General features: G+C 45.9%; 1 protein-coding gene across 1 annotated transcript in view; it reads right to left on the bottom strand.

The window, feature by feature from the left end:
- The window catches only part of LOC131087428 (glypican-5-like), a 373,149-nt gene extending 356,068 nt beyond the window's left edge, over window positions 1–17,081 (bottom strand). Inside the window, exon 1 of the mRNA XM_058031076.1 lies at window positions 16,913–17,081. Within this exon, the coding sequence (XP_057887059.1) occupies window positions 16,913–17,081 (169 nt within the window). The remainder of the gene's footprint in view (window positions 1–16,912) is intronic.
- Between the last annotated feature and the right edge of the window lie 3,470 nt (window positions 17,082–20,551).

Here is a 20,551-nt window from a genome sequence, read left to right as displayed (position 1 = left end):
AACTACACACTACATGCAAATTCAAAAGATTTACACTCTCAAGGATCCATCCTTGTCAGGATCTTTAGCTTGTCAGAGTGACCCCGAGAAAAGTTCCAAAGTCTCTTTTCCCAGCCCGGCACTTCAAGAAGGAGTCAGGGCTCTTCATTTCTTGGTCTCAAGGTTGTTTATTGTTCCTTATCTATAAAATTCTTTCTCCTGCCCTGCCGAGGTCCATCCAGCAGGACAGTTCCAGGCACTCTGCCTGCCCCCAGGGCAGTGTTATGTCTTTATACTAAAAACTACATGTACAATGTTTACAATTACTTTCCAATACCTATCACCTGTGTTAGACAGTGAGCTTCTACTCTAAACCAATGTCAGTGCCACCATCACAGCAGAAGATGGAGGCCAAGAAGAAGGAGAAGGAGAAAGGCTGGACACACCCAGATCCCTCCATTTTGCCTCCTGAACCCCCATACCAAAACCCCAAAATCTACTTTTCCACCCTGTGATAACTTCACTATTATTCTACCTAAACTGTTGTGGCTTGCTGATCTTCATCTAAGGTTGGTAATTTGCTCCATGGGTCACAATCAAACCCACAGGTGTTCTGGGCTCTGTGCCAGGGTCTCTGAGCCCCCTGGCAGGGTCCTGGCCATCCTGGACAGACAGAGGGATGTTCTGGGCTCCCACACATCCTTCTTTCTCCTAGAATTGACACAGAAGCATGAAGACTGATGTACAGAAAGTACATTATAAAACAACTCAGGTTGGTAGAGACCAGTGGATTTCAGCAAGGAGGTTTCTACATTTACTGCAATGCCATTCTCCTTGCCATTTAATGCAATTCCTCCATTCTCCTGGGACAACACATGGAACTGAATGCAGAGGTGAGAGAAAAATTACAAGAGCTTTCATTAATTTAGAGTCTATTACGAATCATCTTTCATTATGTCTCATCACATCCCAAGCAGTAAATCCTATACATTTTCTCCACCAAGAACAAAATAAAAAAAGTCTTACATGCATACAAAACATTTTCTAGAGGAGTCTGGTAAATCCTCCTACTCCATGTGTAGTAAATCTTCCTACTCCATGCCATGCAAGGACAACAATGAACCACCAGCTGCATTCCTGCTCTCCAGAGGGGACAGCATTTCACTGCCACAGAACCCTGCCTTACCTGAAGAATGAGACACTGAAACCACAAGAGCTGGGAAGCCTCCAGTGGAACACAGCTTACAACAAAAAACTAAAATGTGTTTAAATGAAAGGAGTAGGTTTGTAGCCCTGTACACTTAGAGAAAAAACACCTTCTGAATGCAATCACACAGGCTGCCTATCTAGTCCTACAGGGAGGACATAAAATTATTTATGAGAGTTGTGAATCGCCTCATTCATCTCAACTTCAAACCCTAACAACAATTCAAATGTTAGCAACTGTTTTCTCAACTTTTTCATAGGAACTACTTCCTAATATGCTTTACCTGCAGTGGTAAGATCCATATAAGGTGGCAAAGAACAGAAAATTTCAAAGATATTGACAGGGTCACAATAAAATGTATTTCCTATTCTTCTTCATTTTATCTGTCAACATAAAAACCTGTAAGAAGGTTAGACTGGAAGAAGAAAGAAAAGCAAAGATAAATATAAAGGAGCCAAGGGACTATTGGACATCTGAGCCTCAGAAAGGGAAATTGCAAGAACAGTATTTAAAAGGAGAGAGGAATAGCAACTCCTCAATACTCCCTTTCCTCCCAAAATTTGAGTAATTCTGGTTTTGCCATCTCTTGAAAGCCATACATGAAGCCAAGTGCTCAGACAACTATTTTCTCTTCCTTAAAAATACATACTAGTCTTGCCTAAGTATTAATTTAACAACTAAATCCTAATGCTTTCAATGAGCTTTTCCTGTAAGCCTGTAACTTCATTTTTGTGTATGACTTCAGAATGAGAAATGGCTGATTTACATCAGTTTTTACCACCATTTGAACATATTTCTTTAGGATCCCATTCTCACTTTCATTATTTATTTTCAGGGAGAAGAAAGAGGAAAACTATAAAAACCCAGATGAAATACCCAAGAATTTTAAGGAAAGCATCCTGCTCTCTTGATTCCATTTACACAAAAGGAAGAACTGAACCATAACTAAGCAACTGCTTACTAGACAAGACACCCCTCACCCAAGAAAATCTGCTCTTAGTAATTTTTTCTTCTCTTAGTAAGAAAAAATCAAAATTAAAATAAAGAGAGAAATGAACCTACCGAGAATTGTGATTTAGAAATGCTTTAATTACCTCAGAGTAACTTGCACTTCATTTCAGACAAGTGAGTTTTAGCTGCATGCATTCAATGAAAACCAGCGGAAGGTCAAGCAGCGAAAGCCCCAAGCACATCAGGGTGACAGGTGACAGAGCACATCATGGAGCTGGTGACAGCATTCATGGGTCTAAAGCAGTGAGGGTCCATGAGTAAAGTCATTTAACCCCCAGAAATTAATGCCACACCAGTATTAGCCCTTAAGCACATGGCAGTCCTAAGTTTGGACTGCTCTTCTGCCCTTTCTCATTTGCTTTGGCACTGCTTTGTTCTGTCTGCCTCGTTCTTGGAGGATGTTCTGATTGTGGCAGGAGCAGGTAAGGAATGAAGAATTGGAGAATCACAGTCAGTCCACAGTGAAATCTCGCCTGAAGGAGCCATGCCCTGATTTCTGGGTACCAGTCACACCCCTAAGCAGGAAAGCAGCCAAGCTCAGTGCACAGACATTCCACCGGCCTCTCCAGGACCCCAGCAGCATGTTCAGCAGGAAAACCTGGACCTTTCTGGGACTCCTTGAGCCAGGATAATGATTCTGAAACAGATGCTGCTTCCCAAAGGCTGAGGGGAGGCAGGAAGATGTTCTGAAAGCCTTCAAGCTGAGGCCACAAACAACCAAGTGTAGAAACCCCTGGTGGGCTCCTCCATGTGGCAACACTAAAATGCACATTTGACCTCAGGCTCCACACTTTGTTTCAGACATGGAAAAGAGGAATACTAAAATGCACATTTGACCTCAGGCTCCACACTTTGTTTCAGACATGGAAAAGAGGAATACTAAAATGCACATTTGACCTCAGGCTCCACACTTTGTTTCAGACACGGAAAAAAGGAAAATCTCTTCCATTAGTTTGCTCAGAGCAGTAAGCAGTCCTTAGTGGAGAGTGCCCTCTGCTATGTGCATGTTCAGTGCTTTCCTGAGACCTGCTTTTGATTTGGACCCTGTGCACCTGTTATTTAAATTAAGAAATCATGTTTCTCCCTGACATCACTCCAGCAAGGCACCTCCACAGCACACTGAACTGATTATCCCTCCCTTCTCCCTTGTGCTGCTCCACCCAGAACCACCAGCACTCCTGGAGCTCTGGGGTGGCCAGCAGAGCCCTGGTGGCACAGCAGGACAGGGGACAGGCAGTGCTGGCTCTGCTCAATCCACATTTGGAAAAGCCAGGGGTGGGCAGGGGATGGCAGAGACACAGCAGCCAGGCTGGCACAGCCCTTGCTGCTCAGCTCATGTTTTGGCACCTGGGATAGTGATTTAGAACAAACTTTCCAAAGGGAAGCCAAGAGCCCTGCCAACAAATGACACTGACACTTTTCATCCCAGCTGGGGTTTGTTTCTGTCAGGGAAGGCACAGCGGGTCTGTTACAACAAGGGGGAAGCTCCCGGTCAGCTGCAGATCCCGAGCAGGTACAGCCAAACCACAGCTGCTTCTTGAGGAATGCAAATGTTTAGATTTCCTGACATATCTAAGGCAAACCAGATCAGAAAGAGTAAATTTGATTATTGCAGCTTGAAACTGAAAATGCAATGCTTTAGCCAAATACAACTTTGGGCTGCTCCAAATGGTAACAGATATATTTTTTCCCAAACTTCAAAACTCAGATTAGTAGATTAAAACCAAGTCTTCTCTGAGCAGAAGTCTGAAAGCCTTTCTCTGAGAGCTGTGCTTTCAATTCCTTTTTTTAAAGCCCTAGTCTGTTTTGGGAAGCCAGTGGTTTTTCTACATATACTTTGTTCTCTTGCCTTCACCCTCATTTCACCACCCCTTTTAACCACTCACGTAAAAAGAGAAGGAGGACTGCAGTTCTCAAAGATCTTGTTGGGAGCTGCAGGGAGGGAATATTTTCACCACCATCACAGGGCAACCATGTAACCCCCTGGGTGTGACTGTGTTCACAGGGGTCTGAGGATGAGGGAAGAGATGAGGATCTGACTCCATGTTTCAGAAGGCTTGATTTATTATTTTATGATATATATTACATTAAAACTATACTAAAAGAATAGAAGAAAAAGTTCTCATCAGAAGTCTGGCTAAGCTACGAATAGAAAGGAAAGAATGATAACAAAGGCAGCTGTCCCAGACTCTCTGAGCCAGCTGACTGTGATTGGCCATTAATTAGAAACAACCACATGAGACCAATCCCAGATGCACCTGTTGCATTCCACAGCAGCAGATAACCATTGTTTACATTTTGTTTCTGAGGCCTCCCAGCTTCTCAGGAGGAAAAATCTTAAGAAAAGGATTTTTCATGTCTGCAACACCTGGATACTGCTCCCCAAGTATCACCCAACAAGCCCCTGCTTCTAAAAACATCACCCCAGCCTTCCAGTTCCCACTTTTTTGTGTTTCCTCATGGAAGGCCAATGGAGCAGGAGCACAGGACATTCATGTTTGAGACTGGATTAGAGGGATGGGGCACCTCTCCTACAATGACAGCCTGAGTGAACTGCAGTTGTCCCTGCAGAAGGGAAGGGTTCAGGGTGATCTAATTACAGCCTTCCAGCAACTGAGAGGAACCCACCAAAACAAATGGAATTACTGCCGAGAGCATGGACTGACAGCACAAGGAGAGCAGATTCAAACTCAGAGTAGGCTTAGATTTGATGTTAAAAATTCTCTGCTGTGAGGGTGGTGAGGCCCTGGCACAGGTTACCCAGAGAAGTCATGGATGTTCCATCCTTGGAAGCGTTCAGAGCCAGGCTGGACAGGGCTTGGAGCCACCTGGTCTAGTGGAAGGTGTCCTGGGTTGGAACAAGATGATCTCTAGGGTCCCTTCCAACCCAAACCATTCCATGATTTCACCCTCTGAGAGACTCCAGGACAAGCCATGTGGAGCCCAGCCATGCAGCATTCTGTAGACAGACAGACAGACAGACAGACAGACATGCTTTGGGGAGGACAGACACAAGCTCTGAGCTGGAGCACTAGAGAATGATCTGAATTTGGGCAGCATGCCAGGGATGGCTACACAGTTCTGGAATAGAGGGATCTAATCCCTCCCTTTGGAGCAAGACCAAATCCACCTGGGCATGCAAACTTTACCCTCTGTCACAGACAACTTTTATGAAAAATCCTTTCCTTGGGATTTTTCCTCCTGAGAAGCTGGGAGGCCTCAGGAACAAAATGCAAACAATGGTTATCTGCTGCTGTGGAATGCAACAGGTGCATCTGGGATTGGTCTCATGTGGTTGTTTCTAATTAATGGCCAATCACAGTCAGCTGGCTCGGACTCTCTGTCCCAGACACAAACCTTTGTTATTCATTCTTTCTTTTTCTATTTTAGCCAGCCTTCTGATGAAATCCTTTCTTCTATTCTTTTAGTGTAGTTTTAATGTAATATATATCATAAAATAATAAATCAAGCCTTCAGAAACATGGAGTCAGATCCTCGTCTCTTCCCTCATCCTCAGACCCCTGTGAACACCATCACAACCCTCATCTTTGAGCCTTTCTCAGCCACAAAGAATAACTTCCCCACATCAGTAACAACAAAACACTGCTCAAGAACTAACACCCCAAAACAGGGGAACACTGATAAACAGAGGGTTAAGGACCAGAGCTCCCCTCCACCTGACAAATTAAGATATACTCAGACTTGCTCTGGAAATGCCATGTCTATTTGCAAGACTTAAAATTTTGATCAATGTCTTCTGATTTCAGCAGCCCAATTGCCACCTCACCTACACACCTGCAGTGCAGTGAACTGCCTACCACCAGCAAAATCTAGGGTGAATATTTTATTTAAGCTAGGAGCAAATGCTCCACATGGCTTCAGGTAGCTCTTCCATGCTGCCTTTCCACAACAATGCAGTTTCCCACTAGCAGTCCTGCAACTTGACTGCTGTTCTGAGTTTGATCACTTGAAAACTGATTTTTCTGCATACTCTCATCTTCCACTGCATTGCAAATCTGTGAATTTATTATTTTGCCTTCCTGACCATGGAATTTTATATCCCCACACTCTGTTTGCTCCTTCTTCACAATACTCAAACCTATAAAGGAGGAAGAAACCTATTCTTAGGGCTCAAATAGCAAGTTATAATCCTTAATGAGTCCCCACATCTGGAATTCACTTCATTCATTCCAGGTGCCTGGGACCCAAACTTAGTTTAGATTCATTTACACCAACAAGCTTATTGCTCTGGGACCAGTGCAAAAGCACAGAGCATCGTTTCAGAGAAGAACAAACCACAGCAGTTGTCATGTGAGTGTTACTGCAAAGAGGAAGGCCCTAAGAACAGGATAATGCTGTATTTTAGCAAGGAAGAGCTAGGTTTTCCATTAGGAAAAAAACTCTGCAGCAGGGTAATTAAGCACTGGAACAAACAGACGAAAAAGGCTGTGATCTTCTCTCACTGATTTAAACAGTTTATTCCGGCCACAAGCAGAGGGAATGGACCAGATGATCACTTCAGCTCTCTTTCAGTACTATTTTCTGTTATTATAATCTTTCAGCAGCTCTCAGCAGTGTATTTTTCTAATTACATCCAGTTTTCAACAGATTAGTCTCCCTTTATTCCCATTTCCTAGCACAAACACCCAGAGCAAGCTGTTCCTGGACACCAGCTCCTTTGGCACTGTGCTGCTGCACCTTTTGTGAGGATTTGGCCCTTAAGATCTCTCAAGAGTAGAGCTTTAATTTCACAGCACGGATCTTGCTCATTTTACTCCATATTTACCGAGAACAAAGGGAAGACTATGCAAATGCCCTGCTACTTAGACCTGAACAAAGTGGAAGCAAACATGTAGATGTGAATGGGAGACATAATGGTAGGGGGAAAAAAAGCAGCCCTTTTCAAAAGTGAAATGACTTTGTCAGGGTCCCTTTGCACTACGTGCATGGATGATTTGTGACAAAACAAAAAAGTGCTAGCCTAGCACGTCACCCATGTCAGAGATTAGAGCACTTCAAAACCTTCAGCAGTTCAAGCACTTGCTGGAACTTGAAAGGCTTTCTTAGGCAGGGCTGAGCTTCTTTATGGCTTTTACACGACTTTGATGTGCACCTAAGAGTGAGGAATCTTAATCTGAAAGTTTTCTATGGAAACACCCGTTTTGTATAATAAATCAGAAAATCTCATCACCCTGATTAATGTTGAGTCAAAAGTCTGAAAATGTTTTTTTTGACAAAAATTAAAGATTCATTGTTTTGATAGCCTGAATTTCCAAGCACTTTGGTACTTTCAAAAGCTTCTACAATAATGGCAGTGGTGTGATATTTCTGATCATTGACAAAGTATGGTGTGCAAAGCAGGAGGTGCTTATGCAAGCGTCACTTTCTCCCCCATTCTCACTCCCTCTTTAAAGCAAAGATTTCAAGTTTTCCTTGAAGTTGAGGGATCTGGGGACACACAATCAGTTTCTCCTGTGTTACAAAACTTCTTCTCTGAGTGCAAACATGGATGTGTAAACATCAGCTTCATTTCCCCCCTCACTCCACACCCTTAACCCCTAGGAGCATTAATGGGAATTATGCATGCATAACGAGCACAGAATGCTCCCCTTATGAATAGGGGCCTTGTTGGGACAATGAATACATCTAACCATTAACATCTAGGGATGTGCCCAACTATCCAATTTAACTAGCAGCCAAACAAAGCCACCATGACCTATCTGATATTGTCAGGTTTGCCACTGCAGCTCCCTGAAATTTGTCTCTCATTTGTTTCTGCAGGAGGTGACAGCTCTTTGTCACAGGGATGGGCTCCAGAGCCCTGGCACATCCACCATGGGATGGGAGAACTCTGCAGAGGCACAGACCGTGACCCCAGAAAGCAAGGAGTGGCATCAGAAGACCAAAAAAATCTCTATATATAATTTAAGTGCATATACATGCTGGCCATCAGTATTAATAGACACTCAGAAAGAGCAGAGAAAGGCAGAATGTGGCACAGAATCACATAAAGTAGGCTGAGAATTACATTTCAAAAGAAAAGAGTGGAAAGACAACTTCTAGGGGAATAATTTTGTCCTCTGCAGGTCTGAAATTCCTGTGCAATTACCTGGCTACACTTGTTCTTTATTTCTGTATTTTAGCCATCAAAATGCAAGCCAGAACCAGAGGATATGTATCAATGATACCCTCCTGAGACTTCCGAGTCCACAAAATAAATGTAATGGTATCATCTGTGATACTCAAAATTCCTTCATTGTCTTAATTTCTTTCTGTATTCTTCCAGCTTGTGCTGTGAAATTCCACAAATTGAAAACTTACTCATTATTCATGCATGTATGAATACACTAAGAAGGCAATTAATAACTCTCCTTTAAAACTGATGTACTGAAAAGACTAAAATAGATAGATTTATTCTCCTGCAAGTGCATGCAGAGCGTGCCTCAGTAAGAAAAGGCAAGGTTGTGATTGCCCCATCATAAATCATTTGTGCGACTCTGCTGAGCTGCTTGGTGCTGTACAATGGCCCAGAGCCCCAGGAGGGTCCAGGACAGGCAGGGAACCCACAGAACTCCTCTGTCAGACTGCCAGGGTCAGCCCTTGGGCAGCACCTTGGACAGAAACGAGCACTGCTGGCCCAGAGGGCTCCTGTGGAGCTTCATCTGCCACCAGGCACCAGCACTGGAGCCAGCGCTGAATGGAATGGAATGGAATGGAATGGAATGGAATGGAATGGAATGGAATGGAATGGAATGGAATGGAATGGAATGGAATGGAATGGAATGGAATGGAATGGAATGGAATGGAATGGAATGAGCAGAGCACCCGAGCTTCACTCCACAGCCTGAAACAGGGAGGCTACACTTTGTTTTCAGGTTCCTCCGCAGGGCGGTCTGATGGAGCAGTGCTGCTGCAGCAGCTCAGGCACAAAGGGCTCACCCTGCCATCATCTGCATCGCCATAAAGGACATTTATCTGCTGGATAAATAAATGCAGCCATAGAAGTGTCAGAGCAGGATGGCACGGTCCTGCTGTGGCTGCTCCACACACAGCACAGGCAGCTCCCTGTCCACACCAGGCTCAGGCATCAGCACACCTGGATCTACAGATCGCTGCGTCAGCAAAGACACAAAACAGGGAAAAAACCTTGGGGAAAACACACAAAACCTTATCCTCATCCATCTGTGCTGTGGAATCCTGTGCACCCAGCTCTTAGCTTGAAGCTCTGGTTACTTTTGTGCATCCAAACAGAAATATTTTGTGTTTTGCCATCAAATAATATACTGCCTCAAAACACTAAATCTCACTGCTCGGTGGAAGATTTAAACAGGCTTGCCTCCCTGTCTAATTCTATCCTTAGGATAAATCATTAAATATTAGCTGGATGCTTTCTTTCACCCACTTGTGCTGCTCAGAAGTTCCTTGTATGTGAACAAAGCAAACACCTTTAAATATATCTTCATGGGTATGAGGATGAAGCTTTCAGCTTAAATGCTGATACCTAATCAATAGATTGATACACTCCATATAAATTTTGTCACAGGCCTGGCTGCTGTCTGAGAATTGACTCTGATCCATCAAAATTTTTATTTTCCCCTAGAAACAAAAGCTATGCTCTAAACTGGTATGTGATGAGTATGCATGTGAACTGTTATTAAACATATGCCACTTTATCATGTCATTTTATGCTTTCATGGGACAAAGATTCAATTACAAAGACTTTACAGTATTTGGAACTGGTTTTATACCATTTAAAAGCAAAACCATTTCACCACCCCGGGTGCATTTTACACATATCCTTGCTTTTTACAGATCCTCAGGCTATGACATTTTTCATTATTAATCCTTATGAAACCTCTTCTTTATTTTGATGTATTTATTTTATTGATTTATATAGCAATTATCGTGCCAACTTTGTTTCCACTCACCACATTAGTGCCTTTTCATCAGCACTGCCCTTTGGTTAAGATCTGTCTGCTCAGACCTGCCACACTACCATAGGGGTGTGGGAATATTATTTTTCTATTATTTTTCTATTATTTTCTCATAACAACTTGGTAGCAAAACTTCAGTGGCACATAAGGTATTCCAGAGGCAGCTTTTGGGAGCCACCAGTATTTCAGCATGAGTCATTTCCTACTAAGCTTTTATCCCATCCCAAGGTCCAGTTCAACTCCAGAATCACCAGATCTTGAGCAGACCGTTAAAAATAAAAATAATTACACACTCTTTTCAGCAGAGATTTCTCAGAGAATGAATAGACCATGTGAATTGTGGCAATTCTTGACTCAGTCTGACAAGAAGATTGTGTGCTGGGGGAGAGCAGGTTCTCTGCTGCCTCTTGGATACCTTCCCAAGACATTTACAGGAAAGGCTGATCTGAGTAACTAAGTCATTTTTCTTCTCACCTGGACCAAATGCTCAAGCAAGCCACCAAGGACAATGATCCTGGGGCTCGTGGATTTGAAAACTACAGGTTTCCATCTGGCAGTGGAACAGCAATTCCATCTTTATGAGGCATTAAGGAAGTTTAAACACATTTTTTCTGCCTATAGATTACTCCCAAGAGGGCATTACAGAGGGGGCAGCTGGTCCTGTGTCAAACAGAAATTTAAGACATGGGAAAAGAAGGGGGAAAAAGATGTTACTGCTGGTGAGACCTTGCCTGTACCCACAGGCATGAGCAGCTTCAGGTTAACACTTCTGGTGACAGCCTGAGCCTGAGGAGTGCTACAAAACCCTGAAAAGATTATTGGAGGAAGGATCCTTTCTCCAGAGGAGCTGCAGGCTGCAAAAGCAAAGCTTGCCTTCTACTCAGAACAGCTATTTCAGCAGGCACAGACCACAGCCCCTGGCTGGGAGAGAGAAGTGAAGGAAAGACAGCTTTCAGGTTCAGCTTCCAGCTCAGAAACCAATGTAACTTGTAGCCTTTTTCCTCACCTAAGGAAAGAATTAAGTGAAAGTCAGCCTGAAGAGAAGGTGTAGCTCAGTGATAATTTTTCTAGCTGCAATCGATCACCTTTTCATGGGGGGTATTCAGCAATAAAGTTACTCACAGCAATATATCATTATATAGCCTGTAGACAGGGAAACTGAGGCACAGCTGTTCTCAGAAAGAAACAAAGATGGGCACAGAATGCCTCTCACACTGCACCAGCCCACCCCCTCTGTGATATAAATCACCAAGAAGACTCTGTGTGTTCATAAATAAGCGAATCCCAAGTGTAACAGGAAAAACACCTCCACTCAACAAGCTGCAAGGTAATGCCAAGGACATTTCAAACTTGGGTAACAACCAGGTTTGCCAAAAAGAAACAGGAACCCCATGGAAACAGGACTAATTTCTGTGCCTTTTTTCACAATTGTAACCATCCTATAAAGTTTCTCTGCATAAACAGAACTGTGCTCAACCAGCAATGTTTCCTCCCAGATGGATCCTTCACCCACCGTGCTGAAGGCAGTCCCACAAACCACACGTGCAGGTGGACAGAATATCCAAGAGGATTTCAGTCTCTCATTCTGATGGTGGTAAAAGCCCAGAGCCAATACAGCAAGTCCACATCTCCCCCGACACAGAGCAGACACTGACAGAATGTTACTGTGAGCGAAATGCCTTCCTGCACTACACCTGCACCACGGGAACCTCGCTGCTCTCATAGGGAGGCAGGACAGCTGAGCAGGAATGAAAGAAAAACAGGAGAATAAAGCGTGGCATGACCCACTTCATAAGAAAATGGGCAATTTAATAGATATTCTTGGACATGTACAATATAGGGACCCAGCTCAGGCTCCTTTCTCAACACACATGGGAGCTGTGCCACAGACTGAGGTGGGAAAAGATCCAGGCTAATGCAGGCACCACACACAGCAAGGGGCTTCTGCTGGGAATCTAGGACTTGCCTGTCATTATTCAGAAAGTGAAACAGTTTTAATGCATAAATTGTTAATGCATGTCCAGCTCTACAATGGGACATTCAATATATACACAGAAATGAACACTCCTGCTGATTTAAGGTGCAGGATGACACCAGAAAATAAAGCAGCTTTTACTGGAACAAAACCTGCCCTTCAGAAGCAAGTTCCACAGCACAACCTCGGCATCTTCTTCACTCTTTATAAACCAGTAGTACAACAAGAAAAAGCTAATCATCCCTTTGGTAGTTTTCTACAAGATGATTATTTATAAGGTAAAGAGTTCCGAAATTCTTTCACAAATGACATATTTTCCATGCTCACTAGAAACCAGCCCAGCTCTTCTCTCTTGCTTACCATATGTTTACAGACTGGGGTTTTTGCATGCTCAGACACTGGTCAACCAGCCAGAAGGAGAACTGAGCATATGTGAATGCAGGATGTTCTTGTGGTTGCTTACATGATTACCCAAGGAATCACAAGAGGACTTTTACTGTACTTGCAGGGAGCCCCATGGCAGGGAGGCATAATGAATCTGACTCCACGTTCTCAGAAGGCTAATTCATTATTTTATGATACTATATTGTATTAAAGAATGCTGTACTAAACTATACTAAAGAATACAGAAAATATACTTATAGAAGGCTAAAAAGATAATAATGAAAGCTTGTGACTCTTTCCAGACACAGCTTGGCCCTGATTGGCCAAAGAGTGAAAACAACTCCCAGCAGAATGCAATGGAACAATCACCTGTGGGTAAACAATCTCCAAACACATTGCACAGGAGCGCAACACAGGAGAAGCAAATGAGATCAGAATTGTTTTCCTTTTTCTCTGAGGCTTCTCAGCTTCCCAGTAGAAAAATCCTAGGTGAAGGGATTTTTCAGAAAATGGGAATGTGACAGACTTTTATTCTGGTTCTGCTACCATTCACTGCCTGACTGTGGTCACGTCACATCACAGACTCCACTTGGGTCCATCCAGTTGTCCCCTGAGCGCTTGGAGAGCAGTGACAGGCAGGCACCACCACTCACCACGTCCCAGAAAAACCCGGGAGTGTCCAGAACTCCTCCCCAGCGCATGCCAGGGCTCACTGGGGGCTGTAACACAAGCCAGGGCTGGCAGGGCAGCACGGGCACGCTGCAGCCCCCGCCCGGGAGCCATTCCAGACGGGGCAGCACGCGTCAGGTTGGAGCCATCCAGACTGCCTGGAACCACAGTGCCCTGGCAGGATTAACACAGCCCTGCGCCCCTGCAGGCTGCTTAGAATCCTCCCTCATCAAAATGTCAACCAAGGAGCTCCCTCAGAAACATCCCAGCTCAGTCTGCGATCATCAAAGTACGTGATCAGGGACACATTACCTCATTGCTCAGTCTGGGGAAGGCACAAAAAGCCTTTCCTGTGGATCACAGCCAAGGCACGAGTACCTTTACCTGGCTTCACCTTTTTAAGACACCTATAGTATCTTAAAATAATGAAAAGGTACCTTTACCTTTTCATTATTTTAAGATACTGTGTAATATAGCACCATAAAATAATGAATTAGCCTTCTGAGAACATGGAGTCAGATTCATCATTCCTTCCTGCCATGGGGTTCCCTGCAAATACCATAAAAGTCCTCTTGTGATTCTTTGGGTAATCTTTGCTATTGGCAGCAAATTACCCTTGAAACATTCCATTTGTACCAAAAAAGGTACCAGAGAGAAGCATAGATTCCACCAGAGGAGAAGGGAGTCTCAGGCAGACCAGTCTCTTACCCATCCCATACCCAAACATGTCCTTAGCCCTGCACTCATCCATGGACTAGATTTCACAGTGGAAAAATATCTCAAGTCTTTTGGGGCAAGTTGTGGAAGAGAAATTTAGAAGAAAACTCCTACTCATCTCTAAGAGCTCATTCAGGTGACACTTTTCAGGCAGGTTGCTGCCAGATTCACATCACACCTTAAGAGCAAAAGCCCTTTTTTTTTTCCTTTCCTTAGGAGTCTTCCTCCTTCCCTTGCCACCCCATTTTACCCGGGAGGCTGGCAGGCCCTGCCCAAACTCCCCACCTCACTCCAGGCCGTGCTGCCAGCACTCAGCAATCCCAGGAACCTGGCTGCAGACCAGGAGAGCACAGGGCAGCAGCTCCCAGCCCACCAGTCCCTATGAGGTTATATTCCAGATCCACCAGCTGACAGCTCCAGCACAGCTAAATGCCACAGGAGAGGGTAGGCTACTGATTCTCCCAAGCATTTCATTTGATTCCAGGTGAAATGGGCACCACCCATAAGAGGAGACAGAAAATGTACACCTGTCTGTCTGTCTGTCAGTCCCTCTCTCAGTAGCACTGGGCTACTCGTTTTCCTGACGGAAAGGAATCCAATAATCATTAAGACTTTAACCTCTGCCAGATTTGTTGTATTAGCCTATAAATACTGGCTTGAGATTAGCCAAGCGCTTTCAACACTTTGGTGACTAAAAATATCTAATATACAGACAACAGGACTGCAGAAGTTTCATTTTTTTTTTAGAGAAAAGCCCAAACCAACATGCAGGTGACTGAGGAGCACCCAGAGCAGGGCAGGTCTGGCCCATGTGAGCAGAAGAGAGCAGTAATAAAAGCTCCTGGCACTGCACCCAGGGCTCAGTTCAGCCCAGCACGCTGCTCCCCAGCTGCCCACCACTCTCCCACTGTAGCTGACACCCAGCATCTCCAGGGGATGTGCTCCAACATTTGTGTGGCATTAAAATGCATCATAAAATCAGCCCCAATGTCAGGAGAAATGTGTGTCTATTAAGATATACTCACTGATAACAGCTGCCCAGGAAGATGCTGGAGAACACTTCAGGGTTTAATTAAAAGAGGGCACAAGACAGGAGGCATTAGTGCCCAGCAGGGATCATCAAAGCACGCCAGCTTTGGTGCAGCAGAGTGATACTCAAGCAACAGGGAAGATCAATATGCACCACTTGTTCTCAGCTCTGCTCCAAACCTCTTCAAAGGAAATCTTTATGAGCTAGAATTTAAAAGCATTATTACCCTCCCTTCACCTTGTCTCTTGCCATTTCTTTTCTGGGAGCTTGTTGTTCAACAGGGAAGTTGGATAGGACACAAGAAGACAATGAAGGCTTGTCCACAGCAGTAGGGTTGGAACTAAATGAGCGTTTAAGTCCCTCCCACCCCAAACCATTCCATGATTCTGTGATTCTCTTCAGCATGACAGGACCTACATCTTCCTTCTGAAAGCACACAACTTTTTGAGAAAGTTTCCTCTACAGCACTAGAGTTTTATAGATAATGTAAATCCCTCAATTTAAAGTTGGAGGAACTTCTTCTAAGAAGAACTCAGGGGAGAGGGTTAAGCATCCAGCAGAATGGATGAAAAGCCTTGTTTTGCCTCTCCAGAACAACCACCATCTGATGCTTCTATCAGCACAGAACAGTAAAACCAGGCTTCAAAATGCCATTCCTGCAAATCTCTTCTTGCCAGAAAACGACAAATGATTCCTCCTCCACAGGTAACTCTACACCCCAGTGTCATCTCAACTACCTCATGCAAAGTGAAGATCACTAGCACTCTGCAATCGATTACAGCCGCAAGAGATCAGCCCAATGGCCTATCAAATGTAATCCCCAAGACAGAAACCCGTGCCAGAAAACATATCCAAAACTCATCTAAGACAAGGAGTCTTTCCATCAAAATCCACAGGGTTTGAATAGAAGTGCTCTCAAAAAAAAAGTAAAAATAATAAAACAACAACCCAAATTGAAACTTGTACCACCACACACCTCTAGGCAATTGCAGTGCCATGACGTAGCTAGAAATTGTGTTAGGAGATTGATATTCTCTTTTTTATTTCAATGCCTGCAAACATTGCCTTTAAACAGATTCACTGAAGTATTTTGACTGGAAAACATGTAAAAGTGAGGAATGTGACTTCATTATCTAGATATATGATACATTCACAAGAGTTTAATTACGAAGTGCTTCATCCCCTTACCAGGTTAGTTGTAGAATACGCAATAAAAAAAGTCTATTCTTATTATCTATGCATTACTTTCCCCTTTCATTGCTGCCAGGCATTGTTGCCGAACTCTGAAAAGGCAAAACGGAACAACACTCTGCTCATCAACTTTCCCAAGTGCTGCAGACTTACTGCTTAACTAAGCAAAAGCCAAGTTCTGCTGGCTGTATCCCTCCAAGGTGTCACCTCTGCCTTTCCCTATGACAGCGCTCCCGAATTCATCCACAAGATAACTCTTCCCGGGGCAGAACTTACAGTGAATCCTGAGTTCCCGTGTCAGAATTACAGTGAATTCACCCCCCGTCTGATGACCCCACACTTGGCCGGCAAAACAAACCTGCCAAAAACTGTCCGGCAAAACAAACCTGCCAAAAACTGCCCGGCAAAACAAACCTGCCAAAAACTGCCCGGCACTGCCTGCCTCCTGCCAAGGGAGCCTTGCCGCGGGGAGCGCTCTGCCCCGGCACTCGGCACAGGGAGGGCAGCGGTGCGATCGCGGGATGGAGCCCCGCTCCTGGCGGTGGGCACCGGTGTGCAGCACCACCTGCACGGTGCAGGAGCAGCAGTCCTGCCGCTCTTCCTTCCCGGGAAATGCTGAGTTCGCTGCCGCTCCCCAGCCCGCAGAGAGGGAAGCGGTGCCGGCCGGAGGGAGCCGGGGCAGCAGCGGCACCGCGGGACCCCGGCTGAGGCGAGCGCGGCTGAGGCGAGCGCGGCTGAGGCGAGCCCGGCCCCCGCCCCGCGCCCCGCAACCCTCCCGCGGCGGAGCGGCCACCCGCGGGTACCCCGGTACTGACCGGCCGTGGGCACGTCGGGGACCAGCTTGAGGGGCCCGATCTGCCGCAGCTGGAACGCCGTCCGCACTTCGTGGCAGCTGGGGGACCTGCCCGCCGCCACCGCCGCGCCGCACAGCCCCGCCGCCAGCAGCCACAGCCCCAGGACGGCGCGGCTCCCGCCGGCGGCCATCTCGCACCCCGGCCACGGCTGCGGGCGGCCCGAGCGCTGCGGGGCGCGGGCCCTCAGCCGGTCCCGGCGGCGGCAGCGCTGCCCCCGCCCGCCGCCCGCGCTCCTCCTCGGCGGGAGCGGCCGCCGCCCCTCCCCGCCCCTCCCAGCGGGGCCCGAGGGGCGCCACCGCCCCCCGAGCGCGGCGGGGGCAGGGCCGGCAGCGGGCCCGGAGCCCCGGCAGCCCCGGCCGGGTATGGGGCGCGGGGCCGGGAGCTCAGGCAGCCCGGGCAGTGCCGGCAGGGACCGGCCCCGCGGGACGGCCGCGCTGAAGTTTGCGCTGAGCATCGCTGCGGTCCCTGCAGAGCCGGCCAGGGCAGGGCGAGGGACCGGCGGTGCCCGGAGAAGGGATCTGCGCGCTCCCGGCGTTGGGCTGCTCAGAACAGGTACGGGAGCAAACCGAGCACGAGGAATAAAGGGAATAAAGCCCCAAGCACCGCAGGTTGCTTGTTCACGGTGTGCTTCGATCCTGAAATTCCTAGCAGATGACACGGAACGGTCTTCGTGAGATAAGTGTTAACTCCAACCAACAGTCCCTGCAGAGAATAGAAACTTTACCCCAGGAAACGCATCTTTATACACCAAATGCAGGTATAAATTGCTCATTTGTACCGAAGCCGGCAGCAGTTCCATCCTGTGTGGTTCGGGGGGCATAGCCCCCTCCTGGGGATCACACCACCTTCAGAGAGGTGGTCTGCGATATTTCCACTGCCCTCAGCTAGCTCCCGTGTCAGCTGCTTTACCACACGTTTGAGAGCTATGCTCAACACCTATGAACATTTTCCATTTCACAAAAAACATTCAATTTCCAGAGAAGCCAGACCCAAGCAGTCTCTCACAAAGAGTCCCATTTGCACAGTACCTCTCAGGCATATGGAGCACGTTACCAGCTACAAGAATGACTATTGTTTGGGGCCGTTATGTCTGATTTCTTGAAGGTTACTTGCAACCCTCAAGATGCTTCTAATGTGCTTCTGGAGCAGCAGGGGAGCCCACCTGCAGCTAATTTAACCATTATACATTCCCATAGGTCGTAATGAGAGGCTGAACTCAAGTGCTGAAGTTGCCTAAGTTGTATTTTAATAGCTAGAAGCACAAATCCTTTCGGCAATTTACTTGTATTAACTTTGTTCCTATCAAGACAACAAGAGATTAATTTGCCCTTTTTTTGAGAATAAAAACCACAAGCAATTTGATGTAGACCATTTAACTCATGAACTAAAAGAAAAAACAAACTGGAAGAACAGACCAGCTGTATAATCAGGCTTCTTAATTCAAAAGTAGAGAACAAGTCACCTTGAAAGCCCTCTGCTCGCCCAGTTTGGAGCTGCAGTCCCTGGCTCATCCTGCAGCTTTCCAAGGTCACACAAGAGCCCAGGACATGATGGAGCAAGCCAGCACACCAAAAGTGCAGAGCCCATGGACACAGAGGCAGGTTATACAGCCAGCAAAGCTCAAGTTACACACACACACACACACACGAAAAAATCAAGGTGCCAACAGGTAGGTTAAAGAGAGATGAGGGAATAATCAGCATCAGTGACAGAACAAATCAGCATCATAAGGCACAGTACCCCAGCTATTGCCAAACTATTGTCCATCATGTGGGTTTGTGAACCCAAGGAAGATGTTATAACAAGTTGCCCCCAGTTGCATATTGTTTAACCTCAGGCCCAATCCTAAAAGACTTTATTCAGACAATACCCCCATTTGACTTCAGTGGGAGTTCTGCCAGAAGAGAAACGGCAGGATGATGGATCTGACAAATAATTTACTTGACAAATAACAGCATTATTTGGCACATACGTTATTCTATGAATAGCATCGAATCAGTCCTGTGCAAGGGCTTGAGGCATTGAATTCAGTGGGGGTTTTGCTATTGTTTTCAGTGGGTGGCAAATTCAAATCCCTAGTTCGTTCCTAACATGATTTTAGGGCCTCATCTTTGTATGATGGGTGTTCTTTTCATCACCTGTCTTTTTAAGTTATGTCACTTATTTGTAATTGGTCCTCATATTGTTAGCAGAGGACAGCCCATTACATCATCTCCAGCTCCCCTCCCTGCCTCAAAATCCTGCTAAGGAGCCAGAATTATTCCTGTGCCCAGCAGAAAACTCAGTGAAGTGGAATGTCCATACATGTAATACCGGTTACTTCATTACATAAGGAAACATTTACATTTCTCGTGATTTTGTGATATCTATACTGAGAAGCATTACATAAAGATGGTGTGTTTCAGGCTGGAATTTAATTTTTTCCCCCTCTTCCAAAAGAATAAAAGTAGACCTTTCCACACGGTGCTCAGGCGTGTGTTTTTGCCACTGATTCTATCCATGACAATGAGGTGTGACAATGAGATAGCTGTTATCACCTGAGCTGCCCCAGGTGATGTGCATGCACACAGTCCTCAGGTAATTGCACCCCTTGCATCCTGGCGGTGACACTAACCTGTCACACCTCCTGACACTGCCTAGGTGACAAATGAGAACCTTCTGGCACCACTGAGCACCCAAGATTGCTGCTCAAACCCAGCCAGTGAAAAGTGACAGGGGCTCCAGGGCTCTGTCCCTACAAAGTGATCCTCAAACCCAGCATGGTGCTTGGCTTCCCAGAGGGCTGGGAACACTCACCTCAGGCAGGATGCAGTGGGCTCCATGGAATTCAGACCCCGTTTCTCCAAAACACACACAGCAGTGCAGTCAGGGTGGCTGGAGTGGAGGTGGGCAGGTGCTTAATGGCAAACGCAGCCTGAGTGAGGGCTGTGCTGGAGCAGGCTGCAGATAACACCAGAGCTGTTTAGCCAATCATTGTACATGGCATTCTACCACACTTGAGCAATTTGCTTGGAACAATCACAGTTTACCTTGTCAACAGGTGCCTTGTATTTTAACAAATGAATATTTATCAACTGCACACCACTGAGAACTGTATCAGTACTTCTTACAATGAATGGCCACATAAATCTGCCCAAACAATCTGCTCAGCCTAATCCTGCTAAAGTGACCACAGCACTCAGCATGAGCTTTGGATGTGTAAGAAAAGCTGGGATCAGGCTTAGAAACGGGGTTTTGTGTGCCTGCTGCCTCAGCCCTTCTCTGGTTGAATGTAGCTGGAGCTGTGCCAGTGATTTAAATGGAAGCTGGACTAATTCCCTTATGGTTCAGATAAGCTCAATCTCCAACTGGACTTGCCACCAATGGGACTTAATGGGCACGAGGGCTGCTCTTGCCAATTTGGCTTCCCAAGGAAAGCCTTGCTGTTTGTGTCTCAGCCATGCCAGGAAAGACAGCAATCCAGTCTCTACAGCCTTAGTTTATCTCTGGAGCTCCAATTCTTCAAGGTACACGTTTCACTGAAGCACCTGAAGAGCTCAGTGGGCAGAAGTAAAATTAAGGAACCTATTTATGTCAAATGACATGCTGATTTTCATTTTT

This window comes from Melospiza georgiana, chromosome 10 (genome assembly GCF_028018845.1).
Source record: "Melospiza georgiana isolate bMelGeo1 chromosome 10, bMelGeo1.pri, whole genome shotgun sequence".
Lineage (NCBI taxonomy): Eukaryota > Metazoa > Chordata > Aves > Passeriformes > Passerellidae > Melospiza > Melospiza georgiana.
This window is presented reverse-complemented; position numbering and strand designations above follow the sequence as displayed.